At 35.8% G+C, this 26550-nt stretch overlaps 1 protein-coding gene across 1 annotated transcript; it reads left to right on the top strand.

Moving 5' to 3' along the window:
• Nucleotides 1-3608: 3608 nt before the first annotated feature.
• Nucleotides 3609-13118, top strand: LOC105034785 (uncharacterized). Its single transcript, XM_010910066.3, has 4 exons — nucleotides 3609-4532; nucleotides 4792-4842; nucleotides 5013-5082; nucleotides 12469-13118. The coding sequence occupies exons 1-4, from the start codon at nucleotides 3913-3915 to the stop codon at nucleotides 12616-12618; spliced, it is 891 nt and encodes a 296-aa protein (XP_010908368.1). The 5' UTR covers nucleotides 3609-3912; the 3' UTR covers nucleotides 12619-13118.
• Nucleotides 13119-26550: the final 13432 nt, after the last annotated feature.

The raw sequence follows: 26550 nt of genomic DNA, 5'->3' as shown, positions 1-26550 counted from the left end.
ATGTCAGAGTCAACTCTTTTATATTTAGAAATTGACTCTTGGATTCTTTTTCTTGATTTTCATGATGTAACTTTATTCAATTATTCTTTTTTATTTATAAAACTTATCAATTAAAATATTCTTCTCAAGAATGATTTTAGCTTTCTAACTCTCTATACAAGAAGTTCAACAAGTTCTTAGTATCAAAATAAATACTCAAATATTTTATATTTATCAAAATTAATCCTTAGGTCAATATAGTCTCCGCTTGAAATTGCTCAGGAACCTCCATTTTTAAAAAGTCTTTAAGTTTAGACACCAAAAATTGCAATTCATGAACTTGATCCACAATGGAAATATTATCAACATAGTAGATTTTAGATATTTAATGGTTAAAAATTTGTCTGCGCTTTACTTTTCTATGTTATATCTAAATCTTTTTTCCCTTGGAGACTTGATTAATGTGAAGAGATCATACAAACAATCTAATTATATGTTGAGAATATGCCCTCTACATAGCAAGTCATCTTCTTCACATTTCTTTCATTCTGTCTTCACTTGGTCAATATCATCTAGTTTTACGTTAGAATCTCTAGTAGATTAGGATCACGCATATAGCATATTTCCAGTACGGTGAGTAAAAACAGCATCTTGTCCTTCCACCATGCAAAATTCATCCCATCAAATACATCTATTTCAATAAAGTCTTGATTTATTACTTTGAAAGTAGTTTTAATCTTGACTCCATTGCAAATATATATCATGTTAAACTTGTTGAGGTAATGGAGTATTGTGAAAGCAAAATAAAAGTAATTATGTAGCTTTGAGGCAGGTATACATATTGTCTTTGTTCTCACTTGAATGAGTTTGCTACCAGATTTATAGTGAATCTCTTTTGGGATACAATAAAATCAACAGAAATCTGGAGATAGTAATTTCTTTTTTTTTTTTTGGTAGAAGCAGATAGTAATTCTGAAGATCTATCTTTAGAACTTCTACACAAAAAAATTCTGTACTTGACCATATGAAAAGAGAGAGAAAGAGAGGGAGGATGAGTGACTGATTTAAAATTTATGATCAAACATCTCTATGTATAGATATTGATCCATCTATTTATGAAAAGACATGACCTTCCCGAAATATATGTTCATGAAGACTGTTGGTATTAAATTAGTAGTTATCTAATATCATACACCAACAGTGGTTCCAAGAGTTGCATTGGTTTGTTGGACCGTTGAACATTGAACAATCATGACCACGCTCGCTTGCTTTCACAAATTGGTATTACAATCTACATAAATAATTTCAGTGCTCCTATGACCGCCTCTTTTGACTGGTATAGACGCATACTCAATGTTGAGGGGCACGTAACTGCTGCAGCATATATCGAACCTATTGATGGAACTATTTTTTTTTTATCATCAAACATATTTTTTTAAAAAACAAACAACACTGTTGATTGGATAATATTTTTTATCATGGAACAGACGTGCTATGGATCGAATTGAGAATGATGCCCAGGATATTTTGTTTTTCAATCTTTTGAATTATGTTCGATCAAGATTTGTACAAGTGTTTCATTTTATTAAAAAAAAAAAAAGAAAGAAAGAAAGAAGGGAGAAGGGTGGGGGCGGAGTGGTGCCCTTCTGATGATAAGTGGAGACGGGGTAAGGCGCAACTGATGGTTTGCTACAAAGGCATCGGAAGCCTCCCGACGGAGGGCTGAAGATTGCCGTCACTTGTCTTCAGATGATGATGGGTTGATTATTGTTTTCTTCTGATGAACGTTCAGGATTAGATCTCCACTGCGAGGCGCGCGCTGTGACCTAGCGGAACACCTTCACGTTACATCCACCCTCGGAACAGGATATCACGCACGGGCCTTACGTGGCGCGGCATCAAATCAAAGACCAAATGTACGATTCGGCGCCCGGTCCCATCACCCCCCGGTGCATCCACCAACACCAACCAATAACGTGAATTGACCGCTCACCGCCGACAGATGCACTGCCATCAAAACTACCCAGAGCGAATCCATGCACGCTTGTACCGAACGACCCTCCACCACCTGTAAACGTTCTCCTGGATGTGGAAGACTAACACCGTTACATGTCCTGTTCCATTATATCACGTCATCACGTTACTTTGGTTCGTTTTCCATCTGTGTCCAATTTCTAAAGAGCGAAGACATTGCAGCTTATTAGATAACACCCTACATTTTTTCTTAATATTATATGATCTTATTTTTTTTACTTTTTTTTATATAAAGATAGTAGTTAGACACGTTCAAACTCTTTTGCCAGTCAAATATTGGACGAGTTAGTCTTAACAACATTGTTCACATCGGAATATGTCTCATTTGTGCCCAAGTTGGACCTTACTTTGCTTCACCAACTGATTACAGAGACTTGACATTGTATCTTCCGCTCGAAAAGGGATTCACCTTCTAAGCCATTAGCATGGATCTCAAAGCTCACTTGAAATTCTATTATTGATGGGCTGTATACATCTCAAAATTATTGGTGGATATCCAATGATGGATTAGTGCAAAGGAAAATGAATCTTTCATCCTTTCCAAAAATATACCTCAAGCCTATTTTTCAAGCACTAGTTATTAAGGAGACATATATAATATCCTGAGCAGCATGATTTCAATGGAAAGTAATCCATTTCATCTAGGAATATATATTTCAAGGCCCATTATGATTTTTTTATTATAAAATAAGTAATATATATGATATTTTGAAATCAATGATCAACCCATCATATTTTTTAATGTAATAGTGTACATCAACGCATAATATACGAACCTCAAAGTTTATTAAAATTAAAGTATTTATTGTATACTAGATGTAATTTTCATCCTATGAATAATTATTTGAAGAATTACACTAAAATCATCTTACAAGAAATAAAAATTTGATATATAAAAATACAAGAGTCATAAAAATTTGATATGCAAAAATATAAGAATCATAAAAATTTGATATACAAAAATATAAGAGTCAACAGATCCTCCTTTCTCCACATAAATAAATTGAAAGATTTAATTTAAAATAAAAAAAATCAAAAACAACAAAAATGAGCAACAAAAAAATAAAAATAAGTAACAGAGAAATAAAAACCACTAGTAACTTTTTAGTTTATCTCTTCATTCTTATTTATCTTATATTTTTGGTTTAGATCACATAATTCCAACACTTCATGCACTCAAAAAGTCTATGAAGAAATAGTTGCAAGTCCTGTTACCGTGCAAGGTGTCATTCCCAATAGATGAAACATACAAAGGTTTAAGTGATAAAAAAAAAATATAAGGGTTTAAATGTAAAAAAAAAAACTTCATCACCTTATATAACAATAGCACGTGGATGTTATTATAATCTTGCACTTCAATACGCCAAACTAATCAACAATCAACACGAAATGTGGACCCCACAATCCAAATTCTCAGGTACGTAGAAATTTTCTCTCTCTATCGCATGTGATTAAAAAATCTCAAATACGGCATCCAAATTCCGTGTACTCGTTTACATACCCTCATAAAAATTCACATATTTAATAATACTTAATAACATATAAAATTACAAAGATCTACCTTGACTTCCCACCATCTCTAACTATTTCATCTCCACAAGCCACACAAATTGGGGAATCCATGGAAAGTGAGATCCCAAAGCCTCTCTCTTCTCCCTGTCTTCTCCTTTGTTCCTCATAGAGGAAGAAGAAGCCCTAACCTCACTGTCCCCATCCTACAGCCTCCACTACCTTTGCTTCATCTCGTCCTGCTCTTTCCAATACCCACAACCTCTCTTCTTCTTCTTCTTCTAATATTCCTTTCCCTGATGTGTGTATATATATATAAGTAGTACATGTCTGCTACTACCATCATGGAAACGATCGGACGGCGGCAACCCCAGAAGAAATCAATATAACATGATGGTCCCGGCACGTAACCTTCTCCGGCGACACTACAACAGCTATGGTAGCCATTTCGGCGACATCCAATCGGAATTCCAGCGAGAAAAGACTTCATCGCTACCTGGCCTGATGGCCGAGGAGGTTCCTCAGGGTAGCGGCAACAACGAGGAGGAAGGAGAGGAGGCGGGGCCTAGCTCTAAAGAAGGTGATGACAACTACCAAGGGTGGCTCCAATTAGGCATCGGTGGCCGGCCGTCTGGTGGTTCGAGGCTAGATGATGATGCTCCGGTAGATCCAACAAATAGAACGGACAGGAGTAGGGGTGAGGCAGTGGAGCTTAACTTGTTCTCTGATAGGTCATCAGGTCCCTCGCGGCCTCCATTGCCGGTCGCTAGTGGTCCCACGATGGTGCCATTGTTTCCGGCGGTGGCAGCGGGGTACCGGAGTGCCGGTGCAATGGCGAGCATCTCCTCGAGGCCGTTGCCGACGTTAACAGCCTATAACTGGGGGCAATTCATGCTCCCATCGGCGAGCCTGGGCCTGCCGGTGGAGATCGGCGGCTCGATGAGGGTGGTTAGCCCACCGGCAAGGCAGCACACCGGAGTGTGGTTCTTGCTCCAAGCGGCACAAAACCAGTGAGTTGTGAGGGAGTTTTGAGGGCAAGGTTCATTACCTATTTAATTTCTAGATTTCGATCATACTTCTACTACTGTTTATGTTTAGCCCTTATGGATGTATTGTTCTTTTCATGGATTGCACTTTTATGGAATAAGGAAGAAAGCCTAATGTCTTTTTATTTTTTGCTTTCTTCAAGGTTGTGAGTGTGTGATTTCCCCCCTCGCACTATTTTCCATTAAAGATTTTGATGGGGTGAACTTTTTCTTTTTAATGCAGGGGGAAGGAACCCTTTTTGCCTCAGATACCCAAGAGCTACTTGAGGATCAAGTACTTTTTGCTACCCTTTTGTCTCGTGTGATCTTTTCTTTTTTCTTTTCCGTTTTTCCAGATTATGTATCCTTTCGCCTCAGCCTTTTTTCTATTGCATTCCGAATTCTTCTCCTCTCGGGTGCTGGATTTTGTTCTCTTTACTCTATAAAAAAATGTTTGTTTTGCAGAGACGGGAGGATGACAGTTGGATTGCTGATGAAGTACTTGGCTGAGAAGCTTGGACTAGATGAAACTCAGGTAAACTCTAAGCCATTTCTCCATTTGTTTCCTTCTGGTTATATTAGGTAATTGGTGCTGGTTGCTTGTAGGACTTTATTCACCCATGTTTACGTAATGAAGACTAGCTAGATTGACTTGACAGAAATCCATAACTAGAATCAAACCCATGCATGAGTTCATCTACATGGTTTTAGGCACCTATTAGTCTTACATCTTCATGATTGGTGTTGGAAGAGTGAAAGGAACTTGAGATCCAAAAGGATTCTTATGCTGAATGCTTGCTATTGTAGCTATATGTTTAGGTGAAACGTATGTATCTGAGTGGCACAACATTATTTTCTATGATTAAGGTTCTCTAACCTGGGTTGAGACAAATCAGATTTGGTAAATCGTTTGTTGTCAGTGGTGGTGAGGGGTTTATTAGGTGCGGGCGTTAAGATGCAGATGGTTCGCTTGCATAGGTTCTTGATGCCTTTAGTTCTAAATCTCGTGATCGATTACAGAAATTATTTAAGACATAAATTAGAGGTGAAGACATGTCCTAATTAAACTATTAGCCCTCTAAAAATTAAAGAGGGAGAAATCCATATAACATTCTGGATCTCGGCGTTGTCATTATTAGTGTTGAAAATATCACAAGTAATGGACTCTTCACTTACTATTTCCCCGTTTTTTTCGGTTGACTAGTATTCACTAGTTTATTAAGAACTCCATGGTCGTTATAAGTTGAAAACTCTGCAAATGCTGGAGCCCTCTAATTACATTTGATGAAAGCTATCTGCAAATATTATCAAAAATGAAGCTAATAATTAATTATAGAATTTCCATGAGAATTCCTTCAATAAAACATTTGTTGAAGAAGCAATTTTAAAATTTTTTCCTGCTTGCAGACGCCTTAGACACATAGTTCCAAAATTTAATGTATGTGCAAACTGTGCCAAAGTAGTGCACACATGTGTATGCCGAGAAACATGGAGGGAATACCTCCCTCGGGCTACGAACCCGTGACCTCCCCCCAACATGAGAGGGGTTCCCACCAGCTGGCCCGTCTTGTTGGCTTCTTAAACTAAATGCTACTAAATTACAGTTCCAAGGTATGGCTGAGATCATTCTACCTGTATTGTAAGAGTATTTGAATGGAATTTGTTCTACATTTATTTAGTTAAACAACATGAATAGATGCATAAGAAAGCAGTATCAAATAGAAGAAAGTTCTCTTGTTATCCTTAAGTAGACACTAATATCAGAAGATTTCTCCTTAATTAAAGCATTTATTTTTACCAAATCTGAGTGCCAAAAGAAATAGCAGAATAATTATTTACAATGCTAATTCTCTAGTTTGAAGGTAGGAATTTGACTCCTCTTGAGGCAAGGGAAAAATTGAAGAGCTAAAAGGATACGTTTAGAATAAAAATGATTGTCTGGACTCTTTCTTTCAGAATTCTCTAGCCTAAGACGCAAATTAGTACTTGCTTGCAATGTTCGCTTGTTTTCTTGTCCCTCTCTCTCTCTCTCTCTCTCTGCATGTGTGCATGTGTGTGTGTCTATGTATCTATCTATCGCTACCTCTCTAGATGTATGAGTGATACCTATAGAATATCTGTCCCTCAGACTTTGCTGCCTTCTCTCTTCTTCTTCCTCTTTTTGAGCAAATTTCCTTTTTATCCTTTAGTTACCCATCTTTCTTAGTTTTAGCATTTCCATGCGTAGGAGATTTTGCATCAAAAAGAAAAGGAATATTGAATTCTAAGAAGTTGGATCTCTTAATGCCATAAACAAACAAAACTCTAACACATCCATAAGGCAAGGTAATTTGTAACTGAAGCTAATTAAATTTACAAAGTTTAAGACCGACGAAAACCTAAAACGAAAGAAAGAAGTGAAAACAAAAACAAGATATAAGTAATTGATAATTGGAAATTTTACAAATTTACACCCATATTTTGGTGCCTTACAGAGACAGAAAAGTCATCAATGTTTGCATATATATCCTTTCTTCTACCATATTTTTTGTGAGTTATCATTTACAAGAGATAGGCAAGATTTTCTTTTCCGAAGTTGAAAAGCACAAGTTAACTAGGTCTTGTTTTTCAGGAATTTTCTTGTTTTAAATTTCCTCTTTTTTGAGAGAATTTTCCTTAAAAATCTAAGAAGAAAATTTTATATTCTTGTTACACGGTAACTTCCACATTAATATCCATATCATCAAGTATAAATTCAATCAAGGATTAATTTACTTAGAGGTTGTCTTTCCTTTGGGTTCATATGTGGGCCAGAATATTTAATTTATGGCTTAAAGCTGTGTTTCATTTGGTCTTCCATTCTCGCTAGCTATTCAAGACATTCTAGTTGTCTGTGTATGTAGTACTCTATTCCATTGTGTTTTCTATCAAACACGTACTTTAGCACATCATTTTTTAATTGTTTAGCACAAATTATTTACTCGTAGTTTTCGTTTGTCTGCAGAAGTTTCTTTAATCTCTTCAATAAGGACTACATAATATCAGGTTTATGCATAAGATCATAATGCTGCAACTTAGGCCCAACCAATTAAAATTATGTTATTCCATCACTTCTTAACCATGTGTATTGATAATAGAAGAGATTAATTTGAACTTATTTCAGAAATTTAAGTTCTTTTTCCGTGATATATAGTAAGAAAGAGATGAATATGACCTTTTCACGTCAATGGGCAGATTTGTGATTTCTAGTGTTACTTAAAAAAGAGAGAAAAAAGTCAATGGGCAAATTCTAGGAACTACCTTCAATTTGGATCAGATTCTTGCACCAACTGCATTCTGTGTTTACTTGTCAGCCACAACTTGTTCTTCCTTACTTAAACATTCTATTATATTTAATTATATGATCCTCATGATTTGTTAACGTGGACATTAGTGTGTAACAATATTATCATCATTCCTCCCGTATAGTACTTTTTTAAACATATATATCATTATATATTTCTAATTTTTTATTTCTAAGGTCAACTATAGAACATCAATCCCTTGTGTTCTCTTAATCTTTGGATTTAGCCGTAGTTTGTATTAAATGCATTGATTGATGCTCAAACGGTGTGAACGAATGGGAAGGGCTGGGATGGTAGCTAAGATATTACATAGTTTGCCATCTGTTATAGAAACCAACTGCACATTCCACTTCACACATGCATGCCTTGCCCCTGAAAAGAGAATGATTAAAACTATATGAGAAACATGTCACCTAAATTTACAGAAAAATAATTTCTTAATGATTGAAACCCAAATCCTCAAGACATACATGTTAAGTGACCTCATGGTGCAATGATAATTCAAATTTGTCAAGCTTTCGATCTTCATATTGTCCATTTTGAAGCATTCTTCTTGCCCCATTTTTTTAATGTGCAAACTAGTATGTTGACAGCCTACAGCGGCATCAAATGAAAACTATGGATTAGCAAACCATACACCCACGTAACCATTACAAAGACATAGTCTATTATGGAGACCATTTTCATCATTATAAGCCATCAGCCTGGAATGCATTGACCTTGCAACCTAAGCAACATCTCCGACTATGATTACATGGCCTGAATGAAAACACTAATGTGGAAAAAGAAAAAAAGGTAATGGCAAAGCTGCCCAAAATTCTCTTGTAGAGGCATCATGAACATAACACGTGGACTATTTGTATAGACCCAGGATCCTCTATGGTATGATGTGCGGCACTCGATGGTCATCATCAGAATATGGGCAACTATCAAACTAGGCACACCATATATAACACGTAAGGCTACCTTGATTGATGGTCATCCATCTCTTGATGGCAGCTATCGAGTGCTACATGCATAGTATTTTATGATGCAAGTCTTCATTCTCCTCTGCATGACTATGGTGGTGATCAATATTCTTTGTCATGCTTTCGCATGGCTCACGGCAGCTAACACAAGACCCCACAGGCCCCCTAAAATTGTCATTAGGTTACCAATGGAGGCCCTAAGTGGTGCACCTTTTTGGAATATTGAAGTCTCCCATCATCTCATCCACAACATAAAAAGGCATGATAGGCAATGGACAGAGGCATTGCATGGGAGTTTTTATCAACAACAAAATGATTCTAAGTGGGCGAAGCGGAAAGCATCAGAACATGAGAAAAAAGAACGGGCCACCTTCCCCTTTGTGGAGGAGATTTATTGAACCCATGAATGGGATGCATGGGGATTATAAAGGCTTAAGACAACATTTTAAGGCTAAAAACATGGAGATTTGGGTATGGAGGTGTTCCCATTGTTCCTCTTTATGATTGCAACTAATGATAAAGGTGGGGTTGGAGGAATATTGACTTGTTTTGGCTTCTACGACAAGGGGAGGGTGGCAATAGGAAAGGGAACGTGAGAGAGACGTGCATGAGATGATATGTTTGTATGCGTGTCACCTTAAGTTAGGTAAAGAGTAGGATGGCCAAAAACAGAAGGAAAAAAAAAAAAAATCCTGACCGATTCCTCGGCGTGGTTATAGGATAGGATCGTCCCCTCTCTCTGACTGATGTAATACCGGAGGTCTGGTCCCCCTACTTGGCCCAAACCAAAATAGTGTCTTTTTTTTAGGAAAAAAAAATATCATACCGTTTTTTCTTTTATCAAAAAGGAGATGCATATGTATAACCAAAGAAATAAAAAAAATAAAAAAAGGAGATGCCTATGAGTTCTTATCTCTTAGATGGCGATAGCAATGCTGTCATCGATGTGCATACTGTTCTTACTTTCACACTTTCATGGAAGATAGTTATCTCTTCTGATCCCACGTTTTAAACTGAGCATATTTGTAGTACTTTTTCTTTCACTCAAATTGGTGGAGTCATAACATTTTTTCTAAAAAAAAAAAAAATTAAACCAACCAATGTAAGAGAAAGTTCAATTCTGTAGACTCAGGATACGAAATTTGAAGTCTATCAAGATATTATCCAAGTCACATTCTGCATCGTTTTTTCAACGAATGTTGCAAGAAGAGGGGTGCTACTATTATTTACTTAAATAATACAATGTCACTTGAGATTCAGTCAATAATAGGGGATTGATTGGTTAATTAACTAGACTCAGCTTTTTGAATTAATAATAGAAAGACCGTTTTGTTTCTAAGAGGGATCATTTATCCCAATCCGTAGACTTAATAGGGAATTTTTTTAGAATGATAATAGAGATTTCTAATTGTTTTTAAGTAAGCATAAACTATTTTTAATAATGTGATAACAAATGTAAGAAAATTATAAAATCAAGTTTATAGTGAAAGGGACAATTAAAACGATCTAACCAAACTACCCAGACAATCACATTGACCAACAATATTAGTCAAAGTATGACAATATTAGCTAGATTATAAAAATGTCCGAACCCTATGTTGAGCAACTCTCCCATCTACCCTAAGTGATTTAGCTAATCATATCACACATTTGCTGCACAACCATGCCATGAGCCATGGACTATATTAAAATTGAGCTAGTTTACTGTTACGTTGCATGGTTTACAACAACAAACCCTTGCAGGATGTTGGAATCTACCATGTACATTTAGCCTGTCGTGTACTGAAATCTATCTTTAGATTTTATGCTTATTGTAGCTGTTCACATTTTATTAATCCCAATGAAAATGGGATTTTTCAACTACAAAAGTAAAATATGAATTATTTTCTCTCGGAATTATTTAATTTTTAATTGTATGACTTAATTTATATAGAAATTTATCATCAATGATACATGATTATTTTGTATGTATCCATGTATAAGGCGTGTTGTTGTTAGTTTATGGGGTGATGTTGGTTCTTAGTCAGAAAGCAAGGGAACTGGGTTGTGGGGTTGGTGCGACGTAAGGAATAGTGAGGGGGCGGGCAGCCTACGGTGGTGGTTCGGGCAGCTGCAGCAATCGTTTTCGATAGGCAAAACGCTGCCCGGGAAATGGGAGTTACGTCCACGCATAGCTGTGGACCAGAGGACCGGAGGAAAGGGTTTCGTCCATGACCCCAAGAGTAAAGCAGACGTCAGCTCCTGATGACGAGATCATGATAGCATATATATATATATATATATATATATATATATATATATATATATATATATATATATATCAAGCCTACATTCAAAATATAAAGTATTGAGTATCCCAGATGGTTATCAGTTTATCTTAGACCAATATGTTAAATGAAAAAATTTAATGGAAGTTTAGATTTTCCAAGATTTAAACTGATTTTTTTGAACCGACATATGGAAACCTGAACCGATGAGACAAATTTGAATTAAAAACTACATTTAAATATTGATTTCAAGATTTATTAATAAAAAACTTATTTATGGAAGTAAAAAAGTGATTAAAAATTGGTCAATATGAATAATTGTATGGGTTGATATCTGAGATTCTATTAAGTTTAATAAGCTAAAATGATATATGTAATATATAGTTACTTTACTCTAAATTTTTTAAGATGTACCATCCAAGATTCAAACATAGAATCTCTTGAGTGCTAAGCTAGGATAATTATCACAATTATTTTTAATTGTAAAATCTAATCCCATGCATACAAGAATTCAAGTAACTTTGATACCCCTCAAAGGTGGTTTATTTTGTTCCTAAAATTTAGATATTAGATAAGCCTTGTTCAACTCTCTTTCCCACCTTCAAGCATCTCCTCACCTCTCTCAAATCCCTCCCTCTTTCGGTGGGACGGTAACTTATCCATGAATATTGGAAGCAAAAGGCACTTAATTCACGTGTTGGATGCAATATTTCTTGCATCAAACTTACTAGTAAAGCTAAGAACAATAAATTTTTTATGCATTTGTAGTCGAATATTACTTTTTCTAGAATACAATAGAATATATTTCTTTTTTTTAAATTTTGGGAGACCAGAGGGGTTGATCCCCAGCTGCTACCCTAATACGCACCCCACCTAGGCTAGAGCTTAGGCCTGCAGGCAGGCTGAGTCATTGCTCACAGAATTAGGAAAATTAATTAACCGATGAGCGAAACACAATCAAGCCCGTGGCCTCTTGCTTAGAGGGCAAGAGACGGTATCATTGGAACTAACATTTGATGGTTAGAAAGCTGCTTTTCAACATATCTGCGATATGTGATTATGTGCATCTATAGTATCATTAAAAGTAAACATGATCACAATAAACTAAAATATTTCTTATGGTAAGTGAACTTGTCCTATGATGCGTCGTTCTTCAGACTTTAGGAATAACATAGCCTATGGAAGAAAGTTTCAAACCAGATCTGATGGAGATACATCGGTATCGATTTTGTTAAAAAAGAAATAGAAAGCTTACCGATTTGTTCATGCTTAACTTGTAATTTACTACTTTGCGTACATCCTGCCTGCCCTTTCTAATTATCTTTTTCTCACACCATACTAACACATCCATGTAACTAATCAGGTAGTGATTACATGTAAAGGCCAACAGCTTCCTCCTTCCATGACAGTACAATATGTTCGGGATCAAATATGGGGTTCAAGGGTTGAATTGCTACCAAGCTTACCGAGCACTGAGCATATCATGAGCCTTCAATACAGCAGAAGCCGATAGTGTGCATCATTCAGGCAGAACTGGTCATCCCGGTGGGAATTTTTGTTCTTCAAAACTTGTACTTCGATGCTGGTCTGGTTCCCTCATCTAACTTATTTGAACAGAGGAGTTTGGAGACGCCAATTCCACCTTGAAACAAGGTACCAGGAATGATAAAATGAAGTGCAATGTGTGTATCTACGAGTCCACTGGGCTTGATTTGTCTTCTGCTTTCCTTTCCAATTCACCAATTCCAGATCCTGGTGCTTTTTTACCTTGTTTCCTTTGCTCAAAAGTAGTCTTATTGTGTTGTCTGTGACCTGGCACTGAGCTTCATTATACGGAAGTAGAAACAGAGAAAGCAGAAGCATGACCAACTGCATGGTTGCACTGAAAAGTAGAAGCTAAAAGTTGGCAACACTGATCACCAAGGAAACTGTTGTGATGAGAAAACCTGCTTCGGTCCCTAATAAATGAACTTTCAATGAATATTTGCTATCTCAATATTGGATCCTATACTGGTATCATTCTATTATAATATCGTTGCGCCCAATATGCCTTCCATACTATCGGCATATATTGGTATTTATCAATACCGCAGACTTTGCTTTGAATGAAGCTTGAATACAATTCATTTTGCTGGATGCAACGTCAATGACTTGCTGCCCTAATTCAGGCACGGATCCTTGAACACTAATCAGGCAGTCCTAAAAGATGATTAACGAATTTGGCATGCAACACTTTAGGTATGTGTAATTGTGTGTACGCTGTCTGCAGCAGTGCTGTCATCAAAAGATGAGTTTTACTGTCATCAACGGTGATGTCAACATATTATAATAATACAATAGATCCATATAAATCCTTGAACAAGATATAAATACAAGGTATGGGCATCAGCAACAAGTTGCACACAAATTGCTCGCAAGCCCTCCAGGAGTACAGAGAATAAGCCAGCTCTGGTCAAATGCTGTTATCAAATTTCAAGTATGAACGAGCTCAGACAATGTAATGATGTCGGTTGAATAATTGTCCTAGCCATAATCAAACCAATTTGATATCATATCACATGTTGACCAAAATCGATGCCAAGTATACCCCTCGCATTATACTAAATCATGTTCAGTAACATCGTTCCCATAGGCTAAGAGAAACTTCAAACCAGCAATCATAAACTTACCGAAACGAGAGGAAAAAAAAAAAAACAGAGAGAGAGAGGGGCACATAGCATAGCAAATAAATGAGAAATCCTAGTTAAGCTAGAATCAGGGACCTCTATAAGGTATCATGACCACATTGTACAAGTGAACATTGCAAGGGAACCACATACAAGTTAAATAAAGGTCACTACGATAACAAATACTATTTCAAACACTAGTTTCACAAGCACAGGAAGAAAATACCTTGATTGAGCCACTTCTGCATGCAATGATAGATCACAATTTATTTCATGACGTGCCATAGTCCCAGGTGTGATAAAAATCAGGCAACTACTCTTTCTGCAAAGCATTTCTGCCTCTAAGGGAACTCTATGCAGCACAAATGTCTTGGATAAGAAAGCATGGAAATAAAGGCTTTAGATGCATAAATATATGTTGAGAAGGATAAAATGGACATAAACAAGAGTATGGAGTAGCGATGACAGGCTCTTAATTGCTGTCTTAATCTACTCAGTAGCAATACAGACTCCATATGCTGAAAGAACATAAAATAGAACAAAACAAGCAGATTCCGATGCACAAGCAGCAGCAGTGGCAGCAATAAATCAATAGAGCTTAGCCAACAAGTCGATACCATTCAGGCATGCATATTTTCTATAACAGGACAAATGCTGAGGCACAAGCAACAGCAACAAAGAATATAGAGCTAGAAACTTGTCCATGCAGTATAAGAACTTCCTCTCTCCACCAAGGCAGTTCTCAAGGACTTACAATGAAATTTGGAGTCCCAGAAACTTCCAGAGCTTTTAGGACATGATCAGCCAGGAGATATCAAGAAGAAAGAACAACACATCACAACAAGAGAACAAGCAACAAACCACCACACCAACCATTACGTCATGACCTGAATTACGTGTTAACATAGGCATGCAGTTATATTTAAGAAACAAGAAAAGAGACAAAGTACCATAGTTGGAAATAAACTTACAAAAACCTCAAGTTTTCAGATACATATTCTTGCTGAAACAAACCATAATACATCAACTTCTACTTGTTCCACCTAGAAGAGAAATTATTGACCCCAAAGATTGATTTTGATGAATAACAAAACGTTTGAGTATATATTTGAACTAATAAGCTTCTTAAGATCATCTTTCAGAAAAAATTGTAGAGTATCAAAAAAAAAAAAATTCAATAATACATTTGAGAATAAAAAAGAAGAATCTGAAGCCTTTGAAGGGCATTGCACATCTCAAACAATGCTGAAGGAAGATATTTGAAGTTTGAAATTGAAGAGATTCAAATTGAAAAATATCACAAAAAAATTCAGTGGAGGGCACTTTGAGCCGACTCAAGATGGTCCCGAGTCGACTCAACCAGAACCACACGCAAAAGCATTTTTGCACATTTTCGAGTCAACTCAAGTCTAGCATGAGTCGACTCATAGGCGAGCTTGAGTCGAGCCGACTCAAGTTGCTCGAGTCGAAGCCACAGGATGCCAACAGAGCTGATTTTTGAACAAAAGACTCACAAGTTGTTGAGTCGACTCAAGGCTCAAGTTGAGTCGACTCAAGTTTAATCTTAATCGACTCAAATTCTAATGGCTAGTTCTGCAAAAAATTCAGAATGGTCCAGAAATGCTTCCAATAGCTATTTTTTGGATCCAACGATTAAAAATGATTTTTTGAGGTTCCAAACAGTGATTTAAAGTCTCCAACAACTTTTTGAAATGACAAGACAAGAGAATCAAAGTGAAGAAATAAAAATAAAAAACAAGTCCAAAAGCATTGAAAAAAGAGCATTCATTTTCCAACTACTTGAAACATCAAATCAAGAGATTCTCTCCAACAAGAAGACAAGCTTATCTATTCAAAAGCTTTCACAAAAGAAGAGCCAAGAGCTTTATCGACTTTATTGCTCGTTAAAGGAGTTTTTTATTTTCATGTCCTTCTACTTTTGTTCTTGTTGTAACTGCTTCAATAAGAGGTTTGAAGCTAGGAGATAAGCCCATCCAAGCCTAAGAATTGGAGTGTAAGCCAAGGGTTGGCTTGTTTGTTGGTTGTAGTTGGTAATCCGATGTAAAACCAACTAGATTTTGAATAGTGAGCATAGAAAACTATCCGACTGTAATCTTGAAAAGATTATAGTGAAATTTTCAAGTGGATCTTGAGTGAATATAGGTACAAAAGACACCTAACCACTATACATCGACTGTGTTTGTGATTATGTTCTTCTTTCTTACTCTCCTTACATTTATATTTCTGCATGCCTATTTTTACACTCATCATTACTTCACTAATTTTTCAAAACAACACATTATTTGCTTAAATTTTGAAAAATCTAATTCCTCTCTTGGGTTGTTCTACTAGACAAGTGGTATCAAAACTCGGTACTCACTTGCATTTGATTTAACAATCAAGAGTTAAGATCAAATGGCAATACAAATGAGTGCATCTCTTGCTGAAGGGCAATCAACTAACCGTCCACATTTGTTCAATAAAACAAACTATACATATTGGAAAGCACGCATGCGTATTTACATTCGAACACTTGACTATCAACTTTGGAGAGTTATAGTCAAAGGTCCACACACACTCACAATAAAAGTAGATGGTAATGATGTTTCCAAGCCTGAAGAGGATTGGGATGAGCATGATATGAAATTAATAGAATTGAATGCAAAAACTATGAATGTTCTATATTGTACATTAGATGCTAATAAATTCAATAAAATTTCTACTTGCATTTCTGCTAAGGAGATTTGGGATAGGTTGGAGGTTACCCATAAGGGTACCAACCAAGGAGTCAAAGATTAATATGCTTGTTCATAGATATGAATCATTTAAAATGGAATCAAATGAATCTATTACTGATATGTTTATTAGATTTACTGATATTATTAATGATTTGAAAAGCTTTAAAAAATCTTATTCTAACAGTGAGCTCGTCTGTAAAATTTTTAGTTCACTTTCAATGACTTGGGAAGCGTAGGTCACCGCAATTCAAGAAGCCGAAGACCTCAACAAGCTACCATTATTGGAAGAACTCCTTGGATCTTTAATGACTCATAAGTTAACCATGAGGCAAAATATGGAGAAAAAAATCAAAAAGAAGAAGATCATAGCTCTCAAGACTACAACCTCCAAGGATGATGATAGTGAAGAATCCGATGAAGAAGAGGAAGAAGATGACCCGACACTAATAGCAAGGAAGTTCAAAAGATTCATGAAAAGGAAGAAGCAAAACTTTAAAAGAAAACCATTTAAAGGAGAATCAAGCAAAGATAGAGAGAGAGAAAGACAAAGAACTTCCCATATGCTTTGAATGCAAAAAATCCGGTCACTTCAAAATGGACTACTCTCTTCTCAAAAAATCCAGCAAGAAGGTCAAGAAGAAAGCAATGATGGCATAATGGAGTGATAGTGAGGACTTTAGCTCCGATAAAAAAGTACAAGAAGTTGCCAATCTTTGCTTGATGGCTCATCAAGATGAGGTAAATACTGAAACTTTCTTAGATTTTACTTTTGATGAGTTACAAGAAGCATTTACAAATCTTTTAACTGAATTTAATAAAATAAGATTGACAAACAACTAAAGAAGCAAAATCTTAATTTAAGTCATGAAAAGAAAAAGATTTTTGAAAAACTTAATCCATTAGCTTATGAAAATCTAAACTTAAATGATAAGCTAAAAAAATTTAAATCATTTGTAGAGAAATTTACTTATAGCTCCGAAAAATTGTATTTGTTATTAAATGAACAAAAAGCTGCATTTAATAAGACTGGATTAGGATATAAACTACAAAAGAAGCAAAAATTTTTTAAAAATATGTTTGTTAAAGCTTCATCAACTCCTATTTCAAATGTTTCATGTTATTGTTGGGGTCAATTGATCATAAATCCTATGCATGTGATTTCAAAAAATTAAATGAAAAAATGATTAAAATGGTTTGGGTTTCAAAAAGAACCATGAGCACTAACCCTAAAGAACCCAAGATGACTTAGGTATCTAAATTCTCTACTTAATTTTTTTATGTAGAAGTACCTTACAGTCCAAAAGAAGAAAAGGCTTTGGTATCTTGATAGGGGCAATTCAAAACACATCAGGGATGATAAATCTCAATTTGTCACTTTTGAACCTAAAGATGGAGAAGTGGTCACATTTGGAAATAATGAAAAAGGACGTATCATTGATGTTGGTAACATTCATATCACTTCTTCTAATCAAAATGTATTATTAGTTGATGGATTGAAACATAACTTAGTATTAGCCAATTTTATGATAAAGGGTTTGAAGTAATTTTTAAGTCTTTAGCATGCATAGTATCTAGTCCCAATGATAATGGTTTCATATTCATTGGACATAGATATGACAATGTCTACATGATAGATCTGAATGATCCACACATGAAGAATGGTCAATGTCTTGTAGCAATGGAAGCCAAGGTTAATGAGACTAGTTGGTTGCAGCATCGTAGATTAGGTTATACTAGCATGGATTTGCTTTCAAAACTCATTAAGAAAAATCTTATCAAAGACCTATTAAAATTAAATTTTGAAAAAGATCGAAGTTGTAATACTTGTCAATTAGAAAAACAAACTAAGAATTCTTTTAAACCAAAAGACATGATTTCAACATCTAGACCTCTAGAATTGCTTCACATGAATTTATTTAGAGCTACTAAGACCACCAGTTTAGGAGGCAAGAAATATGGGTTTGTAATTGTAGATGATTTTTTAAGATTCACTTGGATAATATTTTTAGCACAAAAAGATGAAGCATTTAAAACTTTTACAAATTTTTATCAAAAAAATTCAAATAAAAAAATGTATCCATTATAGACATTCATAGTGATGATGGCATCGAATTTGAAAATCAACATTTTAAAAATTTTTGTAATGAAAAAAGAATTGATCACAGTTTTTCTGCACCTAGAATATCTCAACAAAATGAGATAGTCGAAAGAAAAAATTGCACATTACAAGAAATGGCATGCACAATATTATGTGAAGGTGATTTACCTAGATATTTTTAGGCAGAAGCCATCAACACTGCATGTTATATTTTCAATCGTGTATTAATTAGACCTATTCTAAAAAAAACACCATATGAACTATGGAAAGAAAAGAAACCAAACATAAACAAATTTCATATTTTTCATTGTAGATGCTTCATATTAAATAATGAAAAAAAAAATAAAAAAAATTGATGCCAAGTTGGATGAGGATATCTTCTTAGGATACTTCACATCAAACAAGGCATATAGAATCTTCACCAAGAGAACTCTTGTTGTTGAAGAATCTATCCATGTAGTATTTGGTGAATCTAATGACAAAACTTCTAAAAAAGAAGATGTTTTAAATCAGGATGTAGGAATTCTAAACAAGAAGATGGATAGCCTCATGTTGAAAGATGATTCCCCATAAAAAAATGAAGATGATTCAAGGAAAGAAGATGAAGAAGAAAAGGAGGAAGAATCCACTCCAAACCAAAGAGAAGAGCTACCAAAAGAGTGGAGGCATGCACATGGACATCCTAAAGATCTAATTATCGATGATCCATCACAAGGGATAAGAATTCGACCTTATCTTAGAAGTATTAATAATTACTGAGCTTTTATATCACAAATTGAGCCTAAAACCATAGAAGAAGCTGAAAATGACCTTTATTGGATAAATGCTATGCAAGAAAAATTAAACCAATTTGAAAAAAATAAGATATGGACATTAGTTGATAGTAAAATGGATGTATAGAATAAACTAGATGAGCATGATACCATTATTAAAAATAAAGCTAGGCTAGTCGCTAAAGGATATAACCAAAAAGAAGATATTGATTTTGATGAAATCTTTGCTCCTATAGCTAAATTAGAGGCAACCAGGCTACTACTTGCATTTGCATGCTTCATGAATTTTAAATTATATCAAATAGATGTTAAAAATACATTCTTAAATGGATATATAGCAGAAGAAGTATATATTGAACAACTACCTGATTTTGAAAATCATGCATTTTCAAATTATGTCTTCAAATTACATAAGGCTTTGTATGGATTAAAACAAACTCCACATGCATGGTATGAAAGGTTGAGTAAATTTTTGTTAGATAATGAATTTACTAGAGGTAATGTTGATAAAACATTATTCTTAAAAAAAGATAATAACTTGTTAGCGGTATAAATCTACGTAGATGATATTATCTTTTGGTGCTACTAATGAATTTTTGTCAAGAATTTGCCAAGCTTATGCAAGGTGAGTTCGAGATGAGCATGATAGGAGAGCTAAACTTTTTTCTCAAACTCTAAATTAAGCAAAGTAAAGAGGAGATCTTCATCAACCAAACAAAGTACATAAGAAATGCTTAAGAAGTTTGGAATGGAGACTTCAAGACCCATTGGCACACCCATGAGCCCCTCGTGTAAGCTTGACAAAGATGAAAAGGATAAAAAAGTAGATACTAAATTGTATAGAGGTATGATAGAATCATTATTTTATGTTATCACAAGTTGATCAGATATTATGTTCAGTGTATGCATGTGTGCTAGGTATCAATCAGATCCTAAAGAATCTCATTTATCAGCAATTAAAAAAAATTTTAAATACTTGTCTAGCACACTTAATGTAGATTTATGGTATGATAGATTATCACCATTTGAATTAATTGGATATTCGAATGCTGATTTTGTTGGATGCAAATTAGATAGAAAAAGCACAAGTAGCACCTACCAATTTCTAGGAGTTAATTTGATCTTATGGTTTAGCAAGAAACAAAACTCGGTAGCACTATCTACAGCCAAAGCCGAGTATATTGCTACAGGAAGGTGTGCTCAAATCTTGTAAATCAAACAATAACTTGAAGATTTTAGCATCAAACTCAATAAGATCTCAATAAGATGCGATAACACCAGTACAATTAATTTAACTAAAAATCCAATTCAACACTCAAGATCTAAACACATTGAAATAAGACACCATTTCATAAGAGACCATGTACAAAATAATAATGTAATGCTTGAATTTATTTGTATTGATAAACAACTTGCTGATATATTCACCAAATTCCTTAATGAAGAAAAATTTAGCATCATTAGAAGAGATTTAGGAATTTACTACCAATTGGAATAAATTTTGTTCTCTAAATCCCAAAACAAGTTGAATCAAACCTAAAACAATCAATTTTGTATGCATAACCATTGATTGATGTTATTAGAAATCCCCTAATGGTTTTTATGTGCTGAATTTTTTCTGAAACTATAAAAAGTTTTAGACTCATGTTTGAGTTGACTCAAAAATGAACTTGAGTCGACTCAAACAAAACCTTGAGTCGACTCAACTGTCGGGGCCACAGGTTTTTAAACAGGCCCTTGACTCTTCGCATCACACTAAAATCATTCGAAAATCCGATGTTCTTTATACAGTTCTCCTCACGATCCCAACCCTATATCTCCCAATCAATCCTTGATCCTTGGTAGATTTGAGAGAAATGGTGCGGACAAGGCACATGAGGCGGAGATCTCTCTCGAGTCGGAGTGCTAAACAGCAGGAGTGACGGAAGAAGGCTCGACTAGATTCCTCGTCTCCAACGATCGAGTCACCCCAACCCACTGTTCAACCGAAAGTTTTTGAACCAAAACTTTTTGAGGAACAAGGTACGGAGTCTTCCCCTCCACATCCCTCTCCATCCGAGAGAACAGGAACTAGGGCCGTTGCCTCTCCATCCAAGAGAATGGCAACAAAGGCCATTGCAATGAGGAGAGTAGATTCTGCATTCTTTAAGAAATACCATTTCTCAATTGGTCCATGGCTTGACAGAATGGGGTGGAAGAATTTTTGCTGCCTAAATATCCCTACGTACCCTAAGTTGATCAGAAAATTTTATGCAAATCTGAGTGGAGCAACTAAGGTAACTACTATCGTGAAGGGTGTTCAATTCGATGTTTCTGAAGAAAACCTAGTTAGAATCTTTGGTTTGCCCCTAGAAGGAGCTGTCCCCGAGAGAGCGTCTAATAAAAAGCATTGAGGATTATTGTTGGTAGAGAGGATGTTGTTGGAGATATAAAAGATCCCACACTTTTTGTAGAAATGCGGATACTGCATCATATTATTGGAGGGATCTTTATTCCAAAATTAGGGAGGCATGACTTTATGTCGGAGGAGTTATGTGTCATGTATCACATTATTCAGGGGATACCTCTAAACCTTCCTGGACTTATGATGCATCAGATTAGAGAAGCAGCAGCCAAGAACAAGGTTTGACTACCTTATGGGATGGTGTTGACCAAAGTATTTGAGATAATAGGAATTTCATTAGAAAATGAAGGATTTAAGAATTTGTCTCATTTTGATGTTTATGATGAAAAGGCATTGACTCGTATACACTTTCATATTGAAGCTGGGAGATGGGTGAGAAATGAGTCAGGTCAGGAGAGAAGGGAGCTCATGATAAAGGAGACAGGAGAGCCATCTACACCCATTGCCCTTAGAGCTCCATCTGATTATCCTTCATTGTCTAGAGCTGCGCCTGATCTTCACCAGCCACACCACCTGCTGATCCCCTACAGCCTCTGCTCCTCAGCCAGCAGCTACTGATTCTGTCACATTGAAAAGGCTGGCTAATCTTATCTCGACTAGACTAAATGCCCAGATAGCAGCAGTATCTGAGAGAGTAGAGGACATTCAGACTCAGATGAAGTCTATATCTGAGAGACTCACTATGTTAGAGCAGAGAGGACAATAGCCAAATGCCCCCACTGATCTTTCTGAGATAACATCAGAGATTGCTCGATTGAGGGGAAGAGTCGAGTCAGGAGGCTCTGAGATGCTTGGAGCTATCAGCGGACTTGAGCAAACCCAGCAGCGAGGCATCATGTCTGTGCTTGGAGCTATAGGGAGCCTGATTAAAAGGATTGAGAGACTTACCCCAAGCACCGTACCAGCAACAGCAGCAGCAGATGCAACCGCCATGCCTCGTCCTCCATCAGCTTAGTCTCAGCCATCTACTCCGCCATCAGTTCAGTCGCATGCACAGCCATCAGTTTCTACTCAATCACAGCCTCCCATCCAGCCCCAGTTTACTGCACAATCCACCCAGCTGTCTGCTAGTCAAAGCAGACCACCTTTCAAAGTATACACCAGAGCTGGAGTCGGATTTCCCACATGTCTGAGGGTTGGTCCATCGGGCAAGATCAGGAACCGGAGAGCTAGATCTTCATCATCTAAGACCCTGAAAATTCCTTCTGATGAGGATTAGAGGCATAGGAATTTCTGTTTAGCTATATGATGTATTAGAACTTCTGTTAGGACTTATGATTGTATTTGAACTTCTGTGTTGTCTTTTGGACTCTTATGTTTGTGTTAGCTGACCTATATGACATTGTATATTGATGTGCTATGATCTAGCACATTCATTTTGATGAATGCAATGCTATACTATTACCTTTCCTTATTCTTGTGTTATGGAGTAGAAGAGCATATGAGCACTGCTTGCTTTGACATGTTTACCTTGACATGTACCTCATATGAATGTACCTCATATTCTAAATTCCTTATACCTTGTCCTTTTGGTTGATGACAAAAAGGGGGAGTAGAAGAGCACACGAGCATTGCTTGCTTTGACATGTTTGCCTTGACATGTACCTCATATGAATGAGTATTGCTTGACATGTACCTTATATGAATGAGCATTGCCTATTTTGTTATATGCCTCATATGCATATGTCTCATAAATGTATCATAAATGAACTCATGTGCCTTATGCATGTATCTGTGTCTTATGAATGTAAATTTCAACTTTAACATATAAGTATAGCAATGAGCCTTAATGTGTATCATGTGTATGTGCCGATGTCTCATGTTCAGTTACATGAATGAAGAATTTTGCACATATAGCACAATCAATAAATAAGCATTGAGATTGAAATAACTATGGGCACACATTAAGGGGGAGCAAAGCCAAAACTTATGGAAAAGCTTATATCTTTATTGACATAGACTTATATCTTTATTGACTCAAATACATTTCTTAAAAATGATGCATATGTCTTGCCAGTTGCTCATATACTCAAAAATTTTGTCATCATAAAAAAGGGAGAGATTGTTGATCCCAATGATTGATTTTGATGAATAACAAGACGTTGGAATATATATTTGAACTAATAAGCTCCTTAAGATCATATTTCAGAAAAAATTGCAGAGTATCAAAAGAAAAAATTCAGTAATGCATTTGAAAAAAAAAAAGGAGGAATCTGAAGCCTTTGAAGGACATTGCACATCTCAAAAAAGGTTGGAGGAAGATTTTTGAAGGTTGGAATTGAAGAAGAATTCAGATTGAAAAACATCACAAAAAAATTCAGAGGGCATCTCGAGTCGACTTAAGATGGTCCCAAGTCGACTCAACCGAAATGGCACGCAAAAGCATTTTGGCACGTTCTCGAGTCAACTCATGTCTGGCATAAATCGACTCAAAGAAAAGCTGAAGAGTCGAGTCAACTCAAGTTGCTTGAATCGAAGCCACAGGATGCCAATAGAGAGCTGATTTTTGGACAAAAGACTCATAGATCATTGAGTCAACTCAAGGCACAGCTGAGTCGACTCAAGACTCAAGTTGAGTCCACTCAAGCTCAATATGAGTCGACTCAAGTTCCTAGAGCTAGTTCTGCAGAAAATTCAAAACGGTCCAAAAATTCTTCCAACGATTATTTTTCAGATCCTAACAGTTAGAAATGACTTTTTGACGTTCCAAACAGTGGTTTAAAGTCTCCAATAACTTTTTGAAGTGACAAGACAAGAGAATCAAAGTGAGGAAACAAAAATCAAAAGCAAAAGTCTAAAAGCATTGAAAAGAGCATTCACTTTCCAACCACTTGAAACATCAAATCAAGAGATTTTCTTCAACAAGAAGACAAGCTCATCTATTCAAAAGCTTTTACAAAAGAAAAGCAAAGAGCTTCATCGACTTTATTTTTGTTTTTATTTGTCCTTCTACTTTTTTTCTTATTGTAACTAGCTTCAATAAGGGGTTTGAAGCTAAAGGATAGGCCCATCCAAGCCTAAGAACTAGAGTGTAAGCCAAGGGTTGGCTTGTTTGTGGTTGGTGATCCGATGTAAAACCAACTAGATTTTGGATAGTGAACCTAGAAAATTATTCGACTTTAATCTTGAAAGATTATAGTAAAATTTTCAAGTGGATCTTGGGGAATGGATGTAGGTGCAAAGGGCACCGAACCACCATACATCGATTGTGTTTGTGATTGTGTTCTTCTTTCTTACTTTCTTTTCATTTATATTTCTGCATATCGTATCTCTACACTCATTATTACTTCACTAATTTTTTAAAATTGCATATTATTTGCTTAAATTTTGATAAACCCAATTCATCCCCCCTTGGGTTGTTCTACTAGGCAACAGATATGGCTACAAGATTAAATCTTCTTGAAAAATCTGCAGCTGAATTGGAGAAATCTACTGCTACACTCAAAATTCACATTTCTGAGGCTCTAAAGCACACCCAGAATAAAAGAATGATAAAAAAGAAAAAAAAACTAACTGAACTGGATCCACAAGCATGCATTCGTAATATAACTTCCAGCTTTGAAGATAAGCTTTCGTTTACCATGCTAGCTCCTTGCTGTGAACACTCTGATTATCGCAACACCATGGCTCTTTGTTTTAATTTCCTTTATCTCAAAGGCATACAGTTGTCACATAGCTCCTATAAGTACTTCATATCTGCTGCTTAAAACATGGTTACTATTTTGCCTATTTCTATGCTCTCTTGAGAAAATGGAAACACTTGCATAATATCACCTCTAAGACATGAATTTTGGGTGTCAGTTTAGCCGCACACAAGATATTCATAGTGCTAGAGGGCATAGAAGCCTCATCACTGTGCTTGATAATCTCAAAGATTGAAGACCCTGCTTTCTCCACAAGAGAAAAACCCTGCTTTATTCACCATTGTAACAAAACAAGGGCAGTATCATTGCTTGGCTTAGGTGTGCTCCCACAACATATACCACATGAAAGTTAAATTCTTATAAATTTAAACATTAACAAATTTTAGAACATTCTCCATAAAATAGTAACCAACTGTTCCAAATTTTTAAAAAGAGAACAGTCTTCTTAGATAATTTATCATGCACATTCATTCATTATAATGCAAACAAGCAAAAATTTGGGTTCACGTGAGTTTAGCGAGGGCTACATTTCTACATACTTTACATGAAAAAATAACCCACCATTATTAAATTTTATTATTTTGCAATAGACCATACTCATGGGTTTTTCTTAACTTTCAGTCAAAACAAAAAAAAATCTCTAACCAACAAAAAATAATTTTTAATATCCTATAAGATCCATCTATTCTAGGCACCAAGTTCAAGTACCTTAATTTTCACTGGGTACTACCTATAATGTGTTACCTAATCAGGAGCAAGGACATGGAGAACTGTTCATTTCTTCATGAAACTGTACCAAGATAAATCACTGCACGGCTGCGCCTCACCAAAAATTGTTTTTCCAATACATTCTTTTAAAGAAAGAGGAAGTTGAGTAGATTTGGAGTCTGGCATACAAGATATACTTAGAAAGAAGTTCATAACTCTTTTGCTATCTCAAAGAAAGGCACAGAGTCCTTAATCTTTCTCTATGAACAGCCTCAATCTTGTTTTTCCTTTTTCGTTCCCCACTACTTCCTGAAAGAAACAGGTGGGGCCTATCATTTAACAAGGAATGGCCTCTCACCCATCTTTAAATGGCCATGAACCACCGAGCACTTGCTGAGCTGGTATCATCCCTTG

The sequence above is a fragment of the Elaeis guineensis genome, chromosome 7, assembly GCF_000442705.2.
Source record: "Elaeis guineensis isolate ETL-2024a chromosome 7, EG11, whole genome shotgun sequence".
NCBI classification, from domain to species: domain Eukaryota; kingdom Viridiplantae; phylum Streptophyta; class Magnoliopsida; order Arecales; family Arecaceae; genus Elaeis; species Elaeis guineensis.
Note: the sequence above shows the minus strand (reverse complement) of the source record. Positions and strands in the feature narration are given on the sequence as shown.